We start from the raw sequence: 23,982 nt of genomic DNA, 5'->3' as shown, positions 1-23,982 counted from the left end.
TAAATGCACACTTATTCACTCTTACTGACTACAGAGAAGTTCTTTTTTTATTTTACTCAGGTCATTTTGTTTTCAAGTTATATACTGGAGTGGAGAACAGAAAATTCAACAGATCACAACAGACATGATTTACCACGTGCAGCTGAAGGAGCAGAGAACCAATCCTGTGGGACTGACAAAGAAAACACTATCACATGGTTTAAAGAGTCTGTTGATGCTTGGGTTTAAAACAAAACTCAAGTACCAAATCAGTTGCAATGTAATGCACACAGCCTTCTCGTCAGCTAAAAAAGTGCAGTTTCATAAAGAACAATCAAAATAAGCATTACAGAGTAACCCTATGGAAGTACAAAATAATTCAATATCAAATCAGACATTAAATTATTTGGATTATTTTAACAGGAAATAGGCAGATAATCCACTCTTTCATGTTTGGCCCATTAAATTCTAGAAATTGGACTAAAGTATCCGAGGAAAACTGGTCACAGCTTCTCCCATCTTGGAGGGTTAAGGAGGGGAGAGAGAAAAAAAAAGAGGGGAATTGCTGCTAGGGCATCACAACTCAGTAAAGACAAATTCATGCATGGGAGTGGAGGGGAACATGAGAATGCTGAATGATCTAAGTGTGCTAAGGGACCATTGATTATTCAACTTCTTTTAATAAAGCACCATTACTTTGGAAGATTTAAAAAAAAAGCAGAAAAAGGTAAATTGCATACAATGTATAATTGAACAATTTATTTCTGGGGTAGGGGTGGGGGTGATAGTAGCCATGCCATTCATTCCAGCACGAATATTGGATAAATACTGCAGGAAGTGATTATCTTCATAGCTCCTTGGTAAGTAGATTTCCATTCCACTTGTATAGGTTGTTTTTTTTAAACAGATACAACCGATCATATTGCGCTTTTACTTGCAGTTCAACAGAAAGTTAGATTGTCAGGTCAAAAAGTAGTAAGACAGTATATTTTACGTGCAGAATGCAAAGTCAAAAGCCTTGTTATGAGAGACTTCCACAGATGCTTCCTAAAAAGGTTCCAGCTCCTGCATGGTTATCATAAAAATGGGGCTTCTACTGGGTGGTGGTAAAATCTCTTGTTCTAAAGAGTTTTACAGCAGAGTCTGGAATAAAGAGAATCCTGCTGCTTTCAGGAGATGACAAATATATTTGACAAGACGCTCAAGGTCACAAAAAATGTGACAACTGCAGCAATTACTCAAAAAACAGACACGATATAAAGAATTATATCAAGAAATATCAATCTGTCATACACCCATCTGTTATCCAGTCTATAATAAAGATGATCTTCAGCGCACCAAAAGACTATGTTTGGGACCATCAACTCTCTCCAGCTTCTCAAAATGTTTTCGGGCATTACGAATATTGATGAGTGTAGCTGCTGAAGCTGTAAAGAAGAATACAGTTATTAATTAAGTGCAGACTACAGCACACATTAAACCACAAATGGAATCATGAAAATCTAATATTTTAATTACATGTATTTCTATTTATTTTCAAATCTTAGAATAAACAGATAAAACACAAGAAAACTAAGATATTTGCATAAATACAATCTGTTACAGATTTTTGCATTAAGCTGAAGATCAAACCTCAGTAATGAGTTAGATTCCATTAGCCATACAATGTGGTTTCAAACAAATCTGGTTTAGTGTCACTTACAGCAAGTAAAGGAAGATCCAGATGGATTTAAACACCTGTGTAAAATAAGTAAGTGAAACAAATTGGCAATAACTTTGGCTACTTACGTATAGAAGGATCGGACATGATTACCATCACATATGTGTTAGATGTGAAGACATCAATGAATGCTGCAAAATTGGAGTTCCTAACTTCCATACTTTGGAAAGAGGCAGCCAATTTACTATAAAAAGATCAGTGTGGAAAATACATTTAATAAAATGGCCAATATTAAAGGCAAATAATACAATACTCTGCAAGCATCTCCCCCTTCCCATGTGAGCAGATTGTCTAACAAATTGGGTCCAACTGAAGGATTAGCTGTGGAAAGCAAATCTCAAAATCTGCGAACTAATCAAAATCAGGTTTAAGATATTATGGCGTATTCTTGTCAAGTCAAAGCAGAGGTTACAAGTTCCTTTGTTTTGGCTGTAGTTTTCCAACAGTTCTCAAAACAGAACAAAAATGCCCGCATTCAATCTTCATTTGCTCGAAACAAATCCAGAAGAGATAGCTGGCACAGAAAATAGAAGTATTTATACACCGATGTGGCTAGGCGTGTTTTGGTGAGATTTAAACAAAGGCACTTGGGGATGATTATCCTGTAACTAAATCTATTAATCACCCTACTTAGGAATGTTTTGTACAGAGAAGGAAGGTGCGGTTAACACCTAGCATTCATCTCTCATTTTTAGAAGCATTAACATTAAGCAGACAAAATAAGAGGTGTTTACCTGCAGCTTAGCTTAAATTGCTTAATAATATTGCTGATCTTTTCAAATCTGTGTGCATCCCTCTGTTCTTTGCACTGATAGTGTGAGATCACCTAAAAGTGAAAACTAAAATACATCAGTATCTTACTCACCCAAAAGAATCTAGATCAAAACATTTTATTGAAAGACAGCTCTGTCAAATACACCCATATCCAGTTATAATCAATGTACCGAAAAGAAAGCAGCAATAGCAGAACCAAAAAAAAATTGGCACTTAAGAATTAATTTACTTTTTCATGGTTTTGTCATGTATAACATTTGCAAATGTCATCCAAGTTAAAAGCATGTGACCAGAGGGGTGCAGCAAGAATTGGTGCTGGGTGCATTGTTTGTCACTTATATAAACAATTTGGGGGAGAATATAGGAGGCATGGTTAGTAAATTTGCAGATGCTACCAAAATTAGTGGTACAGTGGACAGTGACAGTTGTTGCTTAACAGTACAACAGGATCTTGATCAACTGAGCCAATGGGTCGAGGAATGGCAGTTGCAGTTTAATTGAAATAAATGTGAGGTATTGGCAAAGACAAACCAGGGCAGGACTTACATAGTCAATAGTAGGTTACACAGTCAATAGTAGGAACCTGGAGAGGTTGTCGAACAGAGATCTAGGGGTGCAGGGACAGTTCCTTGAAAGTGGCACCACAGACAGGGTGGTTAAGGCAGCATTTGGTGCTCTTGGCTTCATCGGTCAGAGCACTGAGTACAGGAGTTGGGACAGGTTATGGCTGTACAAGACATCTGGACGTCCTAATGTAGGAAGCCTGCTATAAAACTGGAAAGGGTGCAAAAAAGGATTACAATGATGTTACAGAGTGGACAGTTTGAGTTATGAGATGAGGCTGGCACTTTTTTTCCCCTGAAGCGTAGGAGGCTAAAGGGTGACCTTATAGAGGTTTATAACAACATGAGGAGCATGGATAAAGTGAATAGCCAAGAAATTTTCCTCAGAGTAGGGGAGTTCAAAACTAGAAGGCACAGGTTTAACGTGAGAGGGGAAAGATTTAAAAGGGAGGGTAATACGTATATGGAATGAGCTGCCAGAGGAGGTGATAGTGGCAAATACAATTACAAACTAAAAAGACATTTGGGCAGGTACATGGATAGGAAATGTTTGCCAAATGCAGGCCAATGTGACTAGCCCAGTTTAGTAAACCTGGTTGGCATGGACGAGTTGGACGGAAGGGTCTTTCCATGCTTTATAACAATGGCTCTACGCTAACTGGATCTGCAGCCAGCAACAGAACCAATAATAGTGAAAGTTCTGGTTGACCTCGCAGTCACCAAATTTGCTGCAGATCCTTTGGTCTACGACAGCATGAGGACAACTGATCACCACACTCTACTTTGGAGAGTTAAGTGCCATTGTCACAATGAGGATACCCTACATGTTGTGTGGTTCTACCATCATGCTAAAAGGAATAGATTTTAAATAGACCTAGGAACCAAAACTGGCCATCCATGACTGCCATCACAGTATAGCTGTATTTCAGTACAATCTGTAACCTCATGGCCCATAAGATACAGGAGCAGAATTAGGTCATTTGGCCCATCAAGAGTACTCCACCATTTCAATGACTTGGTCTCCACTGCCTTCTGTGGCAATGAATTCCACTGAATCACCATGCTCTCACTAAGCTCAGCTCCATTCTAAAAGGGTCACCTCCTCACTGAGGCTGTGCTGTTGGATCCAAATCAAAACATGATCGCCACGCTCACTTTTATCTTGTCGTCTTCATATTCTGTAAATTTCAATGAGATGTCTCTCATCCTTCTAAACTACAGAGCCAGAGTCCTAAACAGCTCCTATGACATGCCCTGCATCCCTGGGATCATTCTTGTAAACCTTCCTTAGGTACAGGGCCCAAAATTGCTCACAGTATCCCAAAAGGGGGCTGACCAGAGTTTTACACATGCCTCAGCAGTACATTGAGACGCTTGTATTCTAGTCCATTCAAAATTGACACTAACCTTGCCTTCCTAAATGCCAACTCAATCTGCATGTTAACCTTAATAGAATCTTGAATTAGAACACCCAAGATCCTTTATGGTTCAGATTTCCAAAGCCTCTTCTGTTTAGTAAATAGTCTATGCCTCTATTCTTCCTATCAAAGTGCATAAACTCACACTTTCCTCTTATCATATTGCAAGGATGATTCAGGAGAAGAGTGAAAGTAATAGGGTGGTTGTTATGGAGTCTTTAACTTTCCTGATATTGACTGGGAAAGCTATAGCTCGAGTTCGTTAGATGGGTCGGTGTTTGTCAAATGTGTGCAGGAGGGTTTCCTGACACAATATGTAGACAGGCCAACAAGAGGTGAGGCCATACTGGATTTGGTTCTGGGTAACGAACCAGGCCAGGTGTTAGAATTGGAGGTAGGTGAGCACTTTGGGGACAGTGACCACAATTCGGTGACTTTTACTCTAGTGATGGAGAGGGATAAGTGTGCACTGCAGGGCAAGAGTTATAGCTGGGGGCAGGGAAATTATGATGCGGTGAGGCACGACTTGGGATGCGTGGCTTGGAAAAGTAGGCTTCAAGGCAAGGGCGCAATCGATATGTGGAGCTTGTTCAAGGAGCAACTATTAAGTGTCCTTGATAAGTATTTACCTGTCAGGCAGGGAGGAAAGGGTCATGTGAGGGAGCCGTGGTTTAATAAGGAATTGGAATCCCTTGTTAAAGGGAAGAGGGCGGCCTATGTAAAGATGAGGCGTGAAGGTTCAATTGGGGCGATTGAGAGTTATAAGGTAGCCAGGAAGGATCTGAAGAGAGAGCTAAGAGCAGCAATGAGGGGACATGAAAAGTCCTTAGTTGGTAGGATTATGTATGTCAGGAATAAAAGAATGACTAAGGTAGGAATAGGTCCAGTCAAGGATAGTAGTGGGAAGTTGCGTGTGGAGGCTGAAGAGATCAGGGAGACACTGAATGAATACTTTACGTCAGTATTCACTCAGGAACAGGTCATTGTTGCCGATGTGAATACTGAGTCATAATTAATTAGAATGGATGGCTTTGAGGTATGTAGGGAAGAGGTGTTGGAAATTCTGGAAAGGGTGAAAATAGATAAGTCCCCTGGGCCTGATGCCATTTATCCTAGGATTCTCTAGGAAGCAAGGGAGGAGATTGCAGAGCCATTGGCCTTGATTTTTATGTCCTCGTTGTCTACAGGAATAGTGCCAGAAGACTGGAGGATAGCAAATGTGGTTCCCTTGTTCAAGGAGGGGAGTAGGGATAACCCTAGTAACTATAGGCTGGTGAGCCTCACTTCTGCTGTGGGCAAAGTCTTAGAGAGAATTGTAAGGGATAGGAGTTATGAACATCTGGATAGGAATAAATGTGATCAAGGATAGTCAGCATGGTTTTGTGAAGGGCAGATCGTTCCTCACAAACTTTATTGAACTCTTTGAGAAGGTGGCTAAGGAGGTGGACGAGGGTAAAGGGGTAGATGTGGTGTATATGGATTTTAGTAAGGCGTTTGATAAGGTTCCCCATGGTAGGCTACTGCAAAAAATTTGGAGGTATGGCATTAAGGGTGAGTTGGAGGTTTGGATTAGGAATTGGCTGGCTGGAAGAAGACAGAGGGTAGTAGTTGATGGTAAAGGTTCATCTTGGAGTGCAGTTACTAGCGGTGTTCCGCAAGGATCTGTTTTGGGACCATTGCTGTTTGTCATTTTTATAAATGACCTGGAGGAGGGGCTAGAAGGTTGGGTGAGCAAGTTTGCGGATGATACGAAAGTCGGTGGAGTTGTTGACAGTGAGGAAGGATATGGCAGGTTACAGCAGGATATAGATAAGCTGCAGAGCTGGGCTGAAAGGTGGCAAATGGAGTTCAATGTAGTTAAGAGTGAGGTGATTCAGTTTGGTATGAGTAATAAACAGATGGGGTACTGGACTAATGGTCGGATACTTGGTAGTGTGGATGAGCAGAGGGATCTTGGTGCCCATGTACACAGATCTCTGAAAGTTGCCACCCAGGTAAATAGTGCTGTGAAGAAGGCATATGGCGTACTGGCTTTTATTGGTAGAGGAATTGAGTTCCAGAGTCCTGAGGTCACGTTGCAGTTGCATAAGACTCTGGTGCGGCCGCATCTGGAGTATTGTGTGCAGTTTTGGTCGCCATACTATAGGAAGGATGTGGAGGCACTGGAACGGGTGCAGAGGTGGTTTACCAGGATGTTGCCTGGTATGGTAGGAAGACCATATGAGGAAAGGCTGAGGCACTTGGGGCTGTTTTCATTGGAGAAAAGAAGGTTTAGGAGTGACTTGGTAGAGGCGTACAAGATGATTAGGAGTTTAAATAGGGTTGACCATGAGAACCTTTTTCCACGTATGGAGTCAGCTATTACGAGGGGGCATAGCTTTAAATTAAGGGGTGGTAGGTATAGGACAGATGTTAGGGGTAGATTCTTTACTCAGCGAGTTGAGAGTTCATGGAATGCCCTACCAGTAGCAGTGATGGACTCTCCCTCTTTATGGACATTTAAACGGGCATTGGATAGGCATATGGAGGATAGTGGGCTAGTGTAGGTTAGGTGGGCTTGGATCGGTGCAACAGAGGGCCAAAGGGCCTGTACTGCGCTGTATTTTTCTATGTTTCTATATTCTGTCTGCCATATCTTTGCCCATTTTCCGAGCCTATCCAAGATGTTCTGCAGCCTCTCTGCTTCCTCAACACAATCTGTCCCTCCACTTTGCAACAATGCCCTCACAGTTCCTTCAGCTAGATCTTTAATTTATAACGTGAATAATCCCAACACTCACCCATGTGGAACTCCATTAGTCACCAGCTGCCATCCTGAAAGACACCCCTTTATCCCAGCCACTGCCTTCTGCCAATCAATCCTCTATCCATGCAAGTACCTTGCCCCAAACACCATAGGCATGTCTTGTTCAGCAACCTTTTGTACTGCACCTTTTCAAAGGCCTTCTGGAAATCCAAATAGATTATGTTCACTGGCTCTCCTTTGTCTAATTTGTTCATTACCTCAAAAGAATTCAAACAGATTTGTAAGACATGAGAACCCCTTAAAGAAACCATGGAGATGCAGTCCTATTTTACCATGCACCAATTTAACTTTAACTACCCATTTACCTTTAATCTTGTTGATCATGTCAATCTGCTTGTGGCTCAGTTCAGAGATTACTACTTTTTTGGTTTTGCCTTCTGATTTAGTCCCCAGTATTCATCTTCCATCAGCCGAACATCTTTCCTCTTTCTACCTCTAATTGTTGGTAGTTAGACTATGACAACTGGATCTTCCCCTCGCACTCCAAGTTCCTCTGCAGCCCAGATGAGATATACTGAACGCAGGCATCAGATGAAGTCTTCAGCATTCTCAATTCTGCCCACAGACAACAATGTCTATTCCCCTGACTATACTATTCCTGAATACATTTCTCTTTTGCCCCCCCCTCTTCTTGAATGTACTATGGTCAGTTTGCTCAACCTCTCTATTGTTGCCACTCTTGTCCACACAAAGTGCAAGAATCTCAAACCTATAATGTATGCTCAGTGAGTGTTGACCTGGTATATCTACCATTACTGTCAAGCCAGAGAGTCATCCATGGTTCAATGACGAGTACAGGAGGGCATACATCTAAGCACTAAGAATATTAATAATGAGGTGTCAAAATGGTGAAGCTGCAAAACATGTGTGCGCCAAGTATAGACAAAACTGTGAGATCTCACAACCTCTGCACTCAAGGGACCAGTTTCCACCATCTTCAGCAGGATGCCATCAAATACATCTTCCTTTCCCCTCCCATTAGCACCCCACAGGCACAGCTCCCTCTGCAACACCCTGGTTCGCTCTATCACTCCTCCACAGCATCTTCTCATGCAACCACACAATGTGTAACATTTGCCTTTTACCTCCTCACTGTCCAAGACACCAAGCACACCTTCCAGATCAAGCAGTAATCAAACTTGTACTTCTTTCAATCTAGTTCACTATCTGCTGTTCACACTGCAGTTTCCTCTGCACCAAATGCAGATAGGGTAAGCACTTTGTGGAACAATTCTCTAACTGCAAAATGATCTCGTCCTTCCAACTGCTTGCCATCTTGATCTCATGTTAACATTTTTGACCCAGGCCTGCTGCAGCATGCCAGCAAATCCCAACACAAGCCTTATTTTCCAGGAGGTACCTATAGCCTTTGATACATTGCTATCTTTTATGTTGTTTGCACAAATGTGTTTTCTGGAGAGCTGAACTATTTTCTGCTTTTAACAGACTCTTGGCCTATATAACTCTTCGATAATACCATTAACATTCCCTTCGCCTTTTGCTCATGGACACTTATCAACTCTTTCATTTGGTCCTTCAAGCATCTATCGCTGCAGCATGAAACCAACCACTTGTCCGACCCCTTCAGTTCCAATGAGGGATGTAGTGGACTCAAAAATTGTTAGTTTTCCTTTCATTTGGCTTTGTTCCGTGCGCAGGACTCTCTGAAAATCATGGATGCCAGTGGTTCCTGCTCTCCCCAATGACATGAAATGTGCTACTACATAAAAATCCTTCTTTGTAATGGATTCTTAAGATATTTTTACTGAATGATAAAGTGACTTGATGAGGGAATGCTCAGCTTAAAGTTACTGCAGCCAAGAAGTCTGAGCTTCCTTAACTAACGATAGGAGTGAACATAAATTCAATAAATAAACTGAATACAGCTCTTTAGTGGTTGTGACTGACCTAATCATTGTGGGGTCTAGAGAACAGTTCAAATCTTATTACTGCTGTTTGACTCCGTAATCCACTAACAGTCAGTCATTCTCCATAATCTAATTATCATGTAAACTATCAGAATGCAAGCAACACTCGAGGAACTGCACATTAGTGTCATCATAAGACGAGAAACAAATCTGCAGCACTTACTAAGAATGTGGCCCTTTCAAATAGTAGCACCTCATCTGCTTCAATAATCTGAGCAAAATTCCTCAAGTTGGTTTCCAGTTGTTGTACATTTGGGATCAGCTGGTATACAATGCTTGACCAAGCCTGAGAAGTGAATCGCATGAACATTAGGTAACACAAAAAGCTACTCACATCTGATGCAAAATAATTCCATCATTTGGAACAGATATTAATTTGAGCAATAGATTTTTATTGCATTTATAGAATAGTAAAAATCAGTCCTCCTCCTGGAAAAGATATTAGTCTTCCAAAACATGCAAACTAATATTTTGATGCAGCTGTAGATTTATGATAGCCTTTAATCTCAATTTTGAGTTACTGATTTCTCCCCCACTTTCTCCTTTCCAAAAAAACTTTGACCATTGGTTGCATAATTGGCCAAAGATGAAGATCTATTCAACTAAATCCAAAATATCTTTATATGACAGTACACCTTCCAGTAGAAGTCTTTCGTGATCGTGATCAGGTCCAAGAAATTTGATAATTGTTTCTTTTCCGAGAAACACTAACCCACATTGTTACTACCATCCAGTTCACAATCAGACACCTCCTAAAAACCTATGTATTTTATAATAAATTGAAGGTTTCATTTGATGTGAAATCCAGCACAACGTCATTTTAAAAATTACACTGTCTGAAGTGCTTTATGAATTAAAACCTACTCTGCCAATCATTGCCTTTATGTGACACTTTAAACTGGGCAATTTCCACGTGAAAAATTTGGACAACTTCAAAGCACATGAAGGTTCTTTCAGTACATTCTGTAGCTGTCCAGCTACAAGTTACAAAAATTGCATTACACAGTTCTGCTATAACATGATAGTTCTGTTCTCATGAGATCTCGCATTATAAAAACATTGCACAATATTCACACCAATTAAACTAATGGGGTCAGAATAGCATTATAGCTGTTGCAGATAAGGAAAGTTTGTGTTCTATAAGTGACTGTCTAGATTCTTCAATCACATTAAAACCAATTTGCCTTGAAGAAAGAGGTTCTAGCAAAACAGACTGCCATCTATCAGTTAAGGTGATGATGAAAAAACTTTCAAACTGAAACGTTGTTAAAAGTGTACTCACTTACGAGACAAGTAAATGATTTCAGCAAACAAGTTTTATAGTCCTATCCACAGATTTAAACTGGAAAGATTATTACACCCCATTTATTTTGACTCCTCTCATTATCACATCAAACCTATTGCACAGAAACTGGACTGTTACTTCTATGCTCCTCAAACCCTCTTCTACCCCCATTCACTTAAGCCATTCTACCTCATGCACTATATTAACCTCTACCTATGTCTATGCTCTTTGTCCCATCTATTCATTGGCACAACATTCTATATTTGAATAGAGGTTTTTCCTGAATTTCTTATTGAAATTATAGACCATCTTATATTTATGATCAATTTTCAAACCTTCTCAAAGTGGAACAAACTCCAAATCTATCCAATCAATGTTAAGTACCTCTCTACGCAGTAATTGCATAGCATTCTCTTCTCATTAGTGCATATTGAAACTTTAAGTAATATAAATCCGCTTTCATCTCTATCTCAGATTTGGACAAATGAGGTAACAGTATAATAGAAAAGGGATTCCTTCAAAACAAAAGCCTAGAAAATAAGCAGTAAAATTTATGACCCACGTCACATGGATAGTTTGACATATGAACAACCTTACTTTATACAAGGTCTCATCCCAAATGGAGGTTCTAAAGCAGGTACATTCTAGAGGGCGAGACAAGCGCCTCAAGTCATCTTCACGTTCCTTAAAAATCTATAACAAAGAAATTAAATTTGGTTATTGGATTTAGTTGTTCAATCCTTGCATGAAAAAAAGGTTATTATCCCCAATATATCTGCATTAGATAAATCAACTGAAACTGTATATTTTAGTCATTTGTGTCCCAACAGTGTAAAATGTACATTGAGCAATTCTGATTCAAGGATGCGTTACAAAACCACAGGAATTTCCAACCTTGAATATTTCTGCAAATCTAACAAACCCAATAAAAATGAAGATGATATTAAACCGGAGGGATATTCAGTGCAAGAACCAAACACTTCCCCATTTCCAATATCACATCAAAGTCTGCACAAGATCAATTCAGTGGGGTTCTTGTATTTTTTTCAAAAAAGCTTAAAATAAAACTAACATTAATGCTTCCCTGCATTTGCCATTTCAAATACCATTTATCTTTTGAACTCACTCATATCGTACTTACATTGAACCATATTTAAACTTGTGCTGTAGATCTACACTCATTAAGAATTAAAGTTGCTGCACACAATGTTTGTAATGTCAGAAAAAAAAATTAAACTGTGAGGGTAAATTGAATCCCAAGTCCAAAAGTTTTTGCATTGCACGTTTCTATGAATCTTTTCCTTTGTAGAAGATGCAAAATTTTATTTTTGTTTATTCGTTAATTTGCAGATTAACTTCTAGCCTCTGCTTACCAAGTCTCGCTGATCTTCCTGCACAAGGTCCATTTTGTGAACAAGGCAGAAGATTTTGGCATCAGGAGAGTTTTGTAGAATTGCCTCCAAGCATGATTGGTAATAGTGCATATCTTTCTCTAATTCACGACTTTCCACATCAAAAACATAAATAAGAACTTCCACATTGCGGAATATGTTGTCTCGTTGACTCGTAAAGTAGTTTTCCATAAAGGTGTCCTGACTGAGAGCCAAAAAAGAGAAAAACAAGTCCCTTATCATTCAATTAATCTAAATAAAAACAAGGATAAATTTACAATTTTTAATAATTCATTTCTCCCACCCACAGTTAAAAGCTTTCCTGAATATGGATTCCTTGAAAAAGGTGAGATGATTAGTTTTTCACTTGTTAGAGATGATAATTGCCCACTAATTAAATCGCACAAACATTACTTGCCACTTGTCAACCAAGCTTGGATATCGTTCAAGTCCTGTTGCATGGACTGCTTCATTATCAGAGTTGAGAATGGTTCTGAACATTCCACAATTGTCAGCAAACCTTCCCACTTACAATGGAGGGAATCATTAATGGAGCAGTTAAGCATGGAAGGTGGTTTGGGACACCATTCTAAGGAACTCCTACTGTGTCCTTGGCCCAAGAAAACTGGCTTCAAACAATCGCAACCATCTTTCTTTATGCAGGTTTCAGGGCTGAATGGCCTCCTCCTGTTCAGATGTGTGTGTGTTCCTGGCATGGCTCCAATTAGAGTTTTAGAAAGCTAATTAGTTATAAACCACCACAGCATAACCAAAATGACAAATTAATATTTTGGTGTTAATTTTTAATCTTACTCCCATTCTTTGAACAACATATTGGCAGGCAATTGGACAATTAACTATAAAAAAAACATTTCCATATAAATTAATGACCTCAATCCCTTTGATTAAGGAACAGTCTCATCTCACCTTCAAGAGCCCATTCCACCACATAAGGAATATATTTCTACAACTTAGAATACTGTCATGTGCACACAGTCACTTATTTGTAGACAGATCAGTGATATTTTATTAAATTTTATTGTGCAGTTACTCAACATTCTATGTTGAATTCCTCTTATGTATTACACTCCCAGATTTTATTTTAAATCAGAGGTATCCAATTAAATTCCAAATCTTTTTGGCCAAAAATGCAGTAAAACATACATGGATAAGAGCAAGAAAAGAGATGGAACCAATTTATTCTATCTTGAAACACTTACCCACCACAGTCCCATAGATTCAGGACGAGGTTTCCCAGGAATCGGACATGTGAATGTTCCACATCGACTACATAAAAACAGAAAATATATTTCAGATCCCAAAACCTGATAATGTTACATTACCTAGAAACTGCTCTGAAGCTTAAAATTAGTTATTGCAAAAGCCAGTCTACATTGGAAAGTCCCAAATGCGTCAGCTGTGGCTGCTTTTGCAAACAACTATCCAACATGGATCAGGGTGAATAACAGTCTAAAAAATGCCTGCATAAAACTTAATTTTCTTTAACTGAATTATTTTGAACAATCATGTAATTGAAAATGCATTACAAAAGCAAGTGCAGTTTTCATCTTAAGACATTGTCTCAAACCAAATTTTCGTCATTCACAGAACTTACTTGTAGCTGCAAGGCGTCGTGTGTCCCTGGCTATGTAGTTTGCAAAGATAATGGATCTCATGCTAGTCTTACCAGACCCACTCTTTCCCATCAATAGCACCTAGTAAAAGAACAACATCATGAAACAAATTAATGGGTATGTAACATGGTATTCAACAGCACAAGCATGAGAATACAGCTTACCATCATTCAATTTCATAGGAAAGATTTGCTGCTTAATTTGCATCACAGGAAGAAATGGTGGATATTCAGGCAAAGTTGAATTGTTTCAGGGTACATATGCATGATTACAGAAAATTTCCCATTTAAAGTCAATGTCATCCAAGTATCTGTCCCCAGCTACATGCTAAGCCACGGTCAACACCATCTCTAGAGACATGGTATCAGCTTTCATCAGTTCTACCAACACTGCAACACAATCTTTTAGCCCTGCAAACATTCCCCAGAATACCCTTCACAATTCTCTTGAAACATTGCCTGAGACAGATCCAGACTGTATCCAACCTTGGTATCCAATCCATATCCTCATCAGAAAGACTATTTACTTGCATCTTGATAACTTTGCCAACTTTAGCACAAACTGGTATCCACACATTTCTGACCTAACAATCATATTGTTCTAATAATCACCTGGCTTACAATATTTTGCAAATGTGATGTTCCAAAGTTTTGCCACTGTGATGTTACCCAACAATTACCTGCTTAACCATCTCGCTTGTCCTCACTGACCTACCAAATTCATGATGACACAGATAGCTGGAAAGGTAAGTAATAAGGATGTCTGAATCTGCAGAAGAATATAGACAGGTTCAGAAACTGTGAGGTTATGCATTTTGGCAAGATAAAAAAGGAGCTAAATATTATTTAATAAAACTTTCAAGTATTATTAGATGTAGAAAAAAAAAAGGGATAGGAGAGTTCTTGTGAATAAATCTCAGAAAAGTATAGCACATAGTTCACCCAATAATGTGGAAGGCAAATGGAACACTGGCTTTTATTTCAAAGAGAATGGAGTATAAAAATAGGGAGGTCTTGCGAAAACTATCTGCTCCCAGGAGGACCAGTTCCACCACAGAACACACCAGATGGTCTCCTTCTTTAGAGACCGCAACTTCCCTTCCCACGTGGTTAAAGATGCCCTCCAACGCATCACGTCTACATCCCGCACCTCCGCCCTCAGACCCCACCCCTCCAACCATAACAAGGAAAGAACACCCCTGGTGCTCACCTTCCACCCTACCAACCTTCGCATAAACCAAATCATCCACCGACATTTCCGCCACCTCCAAACAGACCCCACTACCAAGGATATATTTCCCTCCCCACCCCTTTCCGCCTTCCACAAAGACCGTTCCCTCCGCGACTACCTGGTCAGATCCACAGCCCCAAACAACCCACCCTCCAATCCTGGCACTTTCCTCTGCCACCGCAGGAACTGTAAAACCTGCGCCCACACCTCCTCCCTCATCTCTATCCAAGGCCCGAAAAGGAGCCTTCCACATCCAAAGTTTTACTTGCACATCCACTAATATCATTTATTGTATCCGTTGCTCCCGATGCGGTCTCCTCTACATTGGGGAGACTGGGCGCCTCCTAGCAGAGTGCTTTAGGGAACATCTCCAGGACACCCACACCAATCAACCACACCGCCCCGTGGTCAACATTTCAACTCCCCCTCCCACTCTGCAGAGGACATGGAGGTCCTGGGCCTCCTTCACCGCCGCTCCCTCACCACCAGACGCCTGGAGGAAGAACGCCTCATCTTCCGCCTCGGAACAATTCAACCCCAGGGCATCAATGTGGACTTCAACAGTTTCCTCATTTCCCCTTCCCCCACCTCACCCTAGTTCTAAACTTCCAGCTCAGTAACTGTCCCCATGACTTGTCCTACCTGCCTATCTTCTTTTCCACCTATCCACTCCACCCTCTCCTCCATGACCTCTCACCTTTATCCCCTCCCTCACTCACCCATTGTACTCTGCTACTTTCTCCCCACCCCACCCTCCTCTAGCTTATCTCTCCATGCTTCAGGCTCACTGCCTTTATTCCTGAAGGGCTTTTGCCCAAAATGTCGATTTCGAAGCTACTTGGATGCTGCCTGAACTGCTGTGCTCTTCCAGCACCACTAATCCAGAATCTTGCTAAAACTATGCCAGGCACTAATCTGACTACACCTGGAATACTGAGCAGTTTTGGGCTCCTTACCCAATCAAAGATAAACTGACATTGATAGCAGTGCAAAGATGGCTAATTAGGCTGATTCCAGGTGTGGAGCAACTGTTTTCATGAGGAGAGGTTGAGTAGGTTGGGCCTGCACTCATTGGAATTTAGAGGAATGAGAAGTGGCAATATTGAAACACAAGATTGTTCGGGAGCTTGACAGGGCAGACATGGTAAGGTTAATTCTATTTGTGGAAGAGTCGAGGAGAAGAGGACATAATCTCAGAATAAAGGGCCACCCATTTAAATCAGGGATGAGAAGGAATTCATTATCTCAGAGGGTAGTGAAAGTCTATGGAAATCTTTACTACAGAATGTTGGTGAGGCTAGGCCATTAGGTAAATTCAAAGCTAATAATAACAGGTTTTTAAATCAGTAAGAGATTAGCGGATTACTGAGAAAAAGAACAAATGTAGAATTTAGGATTGTCAGATCAGTCCAAGATCTCATTAAATGTCAGAGCAAATTCAAAGGACTGAATAGCCTTCCAGGCCTTAGTCTCATACTGGAATCTGGAATAATTCTTAGTTTAAATCTCAACAATCTTGCTCTTCTAAATTTGTAACATCATTCAATTCTTGCTCAAAGAATGGGGGTAAGATTAAAAATCAGCATCAAAATATTAATGGTGTCATTTTGGTTATGCTGTGGTGGTTTTAACTAATTAGCTTTCTAAAATTCTAAACTAATTGGAGCCATGCCAGGTACACACAAATAGGAACAGCAGGAGGCCATTCAGCCCTGAAACCTGCACAAACTCTTGTAATAACCACCTCCTTCACTGGGAAACACACCACTCCAGTCACTCTGGTCTCCTTTGCATCCCCATCACTTTATCATGGGGATAATGAGGTGAAGTGAGGTTAACTGTGCAACATCAAAATTGCATTTGTCTGTGACAGCTCGGCATACTTGTCAACTGAAAACAGAGAAACTTTCCATGACTGGAGTCATAGATAGCACAAAGGAAAGTGGTATTGACAGACATTTCTTCAGGAGTTCCTCAGGTTATGTTCAAGTCTCAATTATGTTCAACCAATTCGGTGATCTTCAATCCACTTAAACATCCCACTTTTGGCCATAATTGAGACTGCAGTATTCCATTTAATTTGCAACTGTTCAGATACTAAAACAATCTGCCTCTGCCCAAAACAAAACAGGGACAAGATTCAGTACTGGGTTGATAAATGGCAAATAATAATATGCCAGAGGTTCCAGGCAATAAACAAGAGGAATCAAGAATCTAATCTCCGTTTATCAGCAAATACCATTAACACTGAACATTATACCATCAATATTCAGGTTTTACTACTGATCAGAAACTGAACTGGACCAGCCATATAAAGTAGCTACAAGAGCAAGTCAGACATTAGCAGCTCTGGTCAAAGTCTGACCACCTCAACTAGAAACAGGGTCTGGAATGCAACAGAATGCTCTCCAGTTGCCTTGATTATTGTAGGTCATCACCAAAAATCTCAACATTGTCCAGGAACAAGGCATTGCTTAATTTGCACCCGTCCATCATTGGCCCACTGCAGCATGTCATTAAGGCACCTCAGAAATGCCTCTTTCCAATTCGACAACCTAGACGTTCCAGAAGAAATTTGTGAGCACCACCATCGCCAAGTTCCCCATGAAATGCACCATCCTGACTTGAAAATATCACTGCTCCTTCACTACCACTTGATCAAAATTGCAGAAGTGCTCCTCATAATTCCACGCATGTATCTACACCATGTGGATTACAGCAGTTCAAAGCAAATTATCAACATCTTTGTAAGGGCAATTAAGATGGGGAAGAACCTCTGGCATTGCCAATGAAGCCCGTTCCCAAAACAAAACAGATAAAAACAAATAGAAGTAGTCATGCAACTATTACTGGTGAAGAACAGGAATTAGTCAAGGGAACTTGTCTCATTGCTTCTTAATAGCTTTTCTTCTCTAAACCTCTTCCACCTTTAAAACTTGTCTGAAAACCTCAGCACGATCAAATCTTTTGGCAAGCGCCCTCATATTGCCTTATATGGTTCAGTGTCAATTTTTATATCAACACAAACATGGAAAATAGCAGGAATACACCTTTCAACCCTTCGAGCCCGTTCCATCATTACCATCGTAATGAATCAAACTAATTATGCCCTCACAGCCTTTGATTCTTTAGCCACTATTGCTACATCCAACCTCTTTTTGAAATCATACAATGGTTTGAATGTGACTTCTTTCTGGGGTAGCAAATTCCAAAGGCTCACCACTTTCTGCGTGAAGAAATTCCTCATCTCAGTCCTAATGGGTCTAAGCCCATGTCTTAAGACTGTGACCCTTGGTTCTGAACTTGCCATCAGGATACATGCAGAAAGAATGTTCCTATGTAGCTCTGTTAGAATTTTGTAGGTTTCTATGAGATCCCTTCTTATTCTTCTGAACTCCAGCAACTCTAACTGTAACTAATTCAACTTCTCGTGTCGATCCTTTCATCCCAGGAACCAATCTGGAACCTTCACTGCACTCTTTACAGCAGGAGCAACCCTCCTCAGATAAGGAGACCAAAATTGCACACAATATTCCTGGTGTAGTCTCACCAAGGCGCTGGATTACTACAGTAAAACATTCCTGCTCCTGTACTTGAATCCCCTTGCTATGAAAACGACATACCATTAGCCCTCTTGATTGCCCACTAAACCTGCAAAGTCTATCTTCACTGGCTCGTGCACAAGGATATTTATGTTTCATTGCATGCTTTCTCCTAAATTTGTAGCCAGATAATTCACCTTCCTGTTTGTGCTCCCAAAAGTTGACAACTTCACATTTATCCACTTTTTGCTACATCTGCTATTTGCATTTGCCCACTCAGCTTGTCCAAATCACTCTGAAGCATCTCCATATCTTCCTTACAGTTCACCCTCCCAATCAGTTATGTTACTCTGCAAATTTGGAGACATTATATTTTGTTCCCTCATCTAAATCATTAATACACATTGTCAATAGCTGGGGTCCAAGAATTGATCCCTGCAGTACTCCAACAGGTTCTGTTTGCCATTCTAACAAAGACCTTTTTAATCCTACTGTTTCCTGTCTGGTAACTAATTTTCTAGCCATCTCAATACACTAACTCCAATGCCATGTGCTTTAATTTTACATGTTAATATGTTACATGGAACTTCAAAGGTCTTCTGAAAGTTTAAATAAACCATATACATGCCCCCCACCCTCTCAACTCTACGAGTCACATCCTCAAAGAATTCCAGAACATTTGTCAAGCATGATTTCCCTTTTATATATCCATGCTAACTCTGTCTGATGCTGTCAATGTTTTCCAAGTGTTCAGCTATTAAATTTTTTATAGTAGGCTCTAGCATTTTCCCCACTACTGACATTAGACTGACTGGTCTATAATTTTCAGTTTAATCTCTGCCTCCCTCTTTCTACAGACCGGTTACATTAGCTATCCTCCGATTGGCAGCAACTGTTCCCTAGTCTATAGAATCTTGAATGATGACCACTATTTCTATGGTCACTTCCTTAAGTACTTGAGGATGTAATTTATCAGGCTCTGAGGTTTAACTGTCTTCAATCCCAATTTGACCAACACAGATTTCCTTCAGTACCTCCTTGTCACTAACCCTCCTGTTCCCCTAAAATGTTTGGATGTTGTGTGTCCCCTCCTCTGGGAGCACAGAACCAAAGTATGTATTTGTTAATCAGCCATTTCTTTGCTCCCCATTAAATTCCCCTACTTCTGAGTGTAAGGGATCTAGATTTTTCTTTGCACACCCATAGAAAGTACTTTGGTCAATATTTATGATCCCCGCAAATTTGCTCTCTTACTCTATTCTCCCATTCCAAACCAATCCTCCCATAATTTCTCTTATAAGCCAAGGTTTGGCCACCTTTTCTGTTTAACTTTTGCTCCAGGCAGGAATGAACAATTGTAGCAGTTCAGCCATGTATTCTTAGAATGTTTGCCATTGCTTATCCATTGCTATCCTTTTAAAAAAGGTTTCCCAACTTGCAACATATGCCATCATAATTTTCTCTTTCAAGCTTCCTGGATGCTTTATTACAGATGCTATCAAAATACAAACTGCTCTGGTTGTTAATACCTGTCATGCATCACAGTGCTTTCCCAATGAACGTCAGCAAACTATCAAAAGATGATAAGCAGCTGCTTGTGGCTCTGCATTATGAGAGAAGTTGGAGACCTGAGCACTACAGGCATCATTATTTCTAATGACTAGGAGGAGATTAAATGGAGCAACATACATTTACTAATAGGACAGTCAGGCTTTCGTTATTAGGAACAGAGAGGGCATTCCATTAACAACTGGATACAAAGAAGTGTTTTGAGAGAAGCCGCAAAATATCTGTGTCTCCTTTACATTTTTAGAAGATAAAATTCATGCTGGTTAGTTGAATAAACATTAAAGCATCCACCCTATTACAACTGCAAGTTGACTGGCCTTTTAACCATTTCAGATGCAAGAGGCAAGGGAAGAACACAAAAGTAAATGAATCTTGTTTTTGGGTCAGTTGCGATCAAATCACCTATAACACAATTCTTCCCCTACTTAGAGTCATAGAGATGTACAGCATGGAAACAGACCCTTCGGTCCAACCTGTCCATGCCAACCAGATATCCCAACCCAATCTAGTCCCACCTGCCAGCACCCTGCCCATATCCCTCCAAACCCTTCCTATTCAAATACCCATTCCAAATGCCTCTTAAATGTTGCAACTATACCAGCCTCCACCGCATCCTCTGGCAGCACATTCCATACACATACCACCCTCTCTGTGAAAAGGTTACCCCTTAGGTCTCCCTTATATCTTTCCTCTCTCACCCTAAACCTATGCCCTCTAGTTCTGGACTCCCCAACCCCAGGGAAAAGACTTTGTATATTTATCCTATCCATGCCCCTCAATTTTGTAAACCTCTATAAGGTCACCCCATAGCCTCCGACTCAAGGGAAAACAGCCCCAACCTGTTCAGCCTCTCCCTGGAGCTCAAATCCTCCAACCCTGGCAACATCCTTGTAAACCTTTTCTGAACCCTTTCAAGTATCACAACATCTTTGCAATAGGAAGGAGACCAGAATTGCTCGCAATATTCCAACAGTGGCCTAACCAATGTTCTGTACAGTGGCAACATGACCTCCCAACTCCTGTATTCAATACTCTGACCAATAAAGAAAAGCAGACCAAACACTTTCACTATCCTATCACCTGCGACTCCACTTTCAAGGAGCTATGAACCTGCACTCCAAGGTCTCTTTGTTCAGCAACATTCCCTAGGACCTTACCATTAAGTGTATAAGTCCTGCTAAGATTTGCTTTCCCAAAATGCAGCACCTCGCATTTATCTGAATTAAATTCCGTCTGCCACTTCTCAGCCATTGGCCCATCTGGTCCAAATCCTGTTGTAATCTGAGGTAATCCTTTTCGCTGTCCACTACACCTCCAATTTTGGTGTCAAGTGCAAACTTACTAACTGTACCTCTTATGCTCGCATCCAAATCATTTACGTAAATGACAAAAAGTAGAAGACCTAGCACCGATCCTTATGGCACTTCAATGGTCACAGGACTCCAGTCTGAAAAACAACCCTCCACCATCACCCTGTCTTCTTCCTCTGTCTGCTTTGCGTGCCTTCAAAACTGCTTTTCCCATTTTATACTAACACCTCATTGTTTAATTAAATGTTTGAAGCCTAGATGTGTTGATTTTCCAATTTTGTTTGAACAATAGATTTTAGAGATGCAATGAAGACGAAGTTGAAGTATGAGAGAAATAAAATAGTGGATGTTCACAATGACAGATTTAAATGATGAAAGACGGGAGAATGCAAAAATGGAACATAAACACTGGCATAGATTAGTTAAGGTAATGTGGCAAACCAAAGTATTTTCTCCTGAAATTTACAGATTATTTCATGTAACCTGTTATAATAAAGATGACCACACCTTATGCTACCTTTAATGGAAAGTATTGGAACTGATAGTGATCCATTCTTAGATATACACAGTTCAGTTAATTAACATGCTGTTATATCATATTCTAAAACTAGGGAAATATTGCTGCAAACTGTATTCAACCTTCGTGAGTCTGCACCTGGAGTATTGTTTACAATTTTTGTCCATTTACTTGAGGGTGGGGTGTGGAAATGTGTGCACCTTGAAGGAGGTTCACTGGATTTATTCCAGAGATGAGGAGCTTGTTTATGCAAAGAGATTGAGCAGTTTAAGCCTATATTCTCTGGAGTTTAGAAGAATAACAGGAGATCTAATTGAGGTATACAAGATGCTAAAGACAGACAAGATAGACGTAGAGAGGATGTTTCTCCTTGTGGGGTGATCTAGAATGCGATCACAGTTTTATGGTAACAGATGTAAAACAAGAGGAGAAAAAATACGCCACTTTTGGAATATCACGTGAAACTCGTCTCCTTATTGGAAGGACGTTGTGAAACTTAAAAGGGCTCAGAAAAGATTTACAAGGACCTTACCAGGATTGGAAGAACTGAGCTATAGGGAGAAACTGAATAAGCTGGGGCTGTTTTCCCTGGAGTGTCGAACGCTGAGGGGTGACCTTATCAAGGTTTATAAAATCATGAGGGGCATGGATAGGATAAATAAAGTCTTTTCCTTGGGGTGAGGGCGTCGAGAACTAGAGGGCATAGGTTTAGGGTGAGAGGGGAAGATATAAAAGAGACTTAAGGGGCAACTTTTTCACACAGAGGGTTGCACATGTACAGAATGAGCTACCAGAGGAAGTAGTGGAGGCTGGTACAATTACAACATTTAAAAGGCATTTTTATGGGTTTATGAATAGAAAGATTTTAAGAGGGATATGGGCCAAGTGCTGACAAATAGGGCTAGATTAGGATATCTGGTTAGCAAGGACAAGTTAGACCAAAGGGTCTGTTTCTGTGCTGTACATCTCTATGACCTCTCTCAAAGGGTTGTGAAACTGTGGAATTTGCTACCTCAGACTGCTGTAGATGCTGGGATATTGAGTAAATTGAGGTAGACAGACTTTTAATTGGTAATGCATTCAAGAGTTATGAGGACAGGTCGGAAAGTGGAGTTGAAGCCAAGATATTAACAATGATAATCCAAAATATGGAGCAGACTAAAGGGACTGAACTGCTTATACCAGTTCCTACTTCTGTTTTTACAGTGAGAAAAGAAGCAACCTTCAATGGTAAAGATACAGTATTGGAGTGCACAACCATGTAGTTACAAGGGTCACTCAGCACAGACACAATTGAAATTGGGTTAAAGATCTAAAACAAGTGATATCCATGAAGCTGTGCAGTGGTAAAAATTAAAACCAGACTGCAGCTGAAGCCAAGGACAGTTTGCAGATTCTGTGTGGTAGCAGCAAAGGAAAGGACTTGGGGGAAGTACAACTTAACCTGATGACAATTTCAGTGAGAAATTGTGTTGTCCTGACAGAAAAAGCAGATTTGGGAAGAGGAAGTTTAAAAAGCTGCAGAAACTCCACAGATCTAACAGCATAAGTGGAGAAAGCATTAACATTGAGTCTAATATGGACTGAGATTACCCTGCTTCGTATAGCGCTTTAATTGTAAAACAGACATTTTCCCACAATCAGCCCAATCAAAATCCCTAAACTCATCCTACTGTCCTGGTATCCCTTTTCCTGACTGAGGCAAAATATAGAAACTGCTGGAGAAACTCAGCAGGTCTAGCGGCATCTGCAGATACCAAGCAGAATTAATGTTTTGGGTATAGCGGAACTTACGGTGGCTAGGAAAAAGTGTGAAGACAGAGAGGAGTTGTGGGGGGGAGGTAAAAGAGTAAGCAATAAGTGGACACCGAGCCCAAGGAACAGAAATTCGGCTCGGCAAGAGGATGGACGATGGTCAGCCAGGGAGAAAGATGAGCTGCTAGTGAGGACCATCAGAGATGAAAATGGGTTGACTGTCACAACAGGGCGGCGGGAGTGGCTAATGGATAATCAAAGGTGTCAGGACCCTAATATCAGGGCTCGATATTGTGAGCCCTAAAGGCTGACTTTTCTTAACCTCCTTCCATATTAGAATGTACGACTTTTATATTTTTACCTTTTTCTTCATGGCTGTGCTCGGCATCCCCCTCCTACAGAATATCCTGATTTAGTCCAGGCTTTTCCCTTCACGACCACCTCCTCAATTGCTGCTGTCAGGCTTCGGAATCACCATAGGCCACAGTCACGAGCTTCAATTACGTCATTTCCATAACAACCACTGCACGGCATATCCTCCCTGTTTGCGACAGTCGCAAA

At 40.5% G+C, this 23,982-nt stretch overlaps 1 protein-coding gene across 1 annotated transcript; it reads right to left on the bottom strand.

Moving 5' to 3' along the window:
* Positions 1–21: 21 nt before the first annotated feature.
* rraga (Ras-related GTP binding A) lies at positions 22–23,978 on the bottom strand. The gene is made up of 9 exons (XM_072594981.1): positions 23,783–23,978; positions 13,480–13,579; positions 13,085–13,151; positions 11,847–12,069; positions 11,071–11,166; positions 9,352–9,474; positions 2,434–2,525; positions 1,768–1,883; positions 22–1,406 (listed from the first exon to the last, which is right to left on the bottom strand). The coding sequence occupies exons 1-9, from the start codon at positions 23,807–23,809 to the stop codon at positions 1,309–1,311; spliced, it is 942 nt and encodes a 313-aa protein (XP_072451082.1). The 5' UTR covers positions 23,810–23,978; the 3' UTR covers positions 22–1,308.
* Between the last annotated feature and the right edge of the window lie 4 nt (positions 23,979–23,982).

Source organism: Chiloscyllium punctatum, chromosome 25, assembly GCF_047496795.1.
Source record: "Chiloscyllium punctatum isolate Juve2018m chromosome 25, sChiPun1.3, whole genome shotgun sequence".
NCBI classification, from domain to species: Eukaryota; Metazoa; Chordata; class Chondrichthyes; order Orectolobiformes; family Hemiscylliidae; genus Chiloscyllium; species Chiloscyllium punctatum.
Note: the sequence above shows the minus strand (reverse complement) of the source record. Positions and strands in the feature narration are given on the sequence as shown.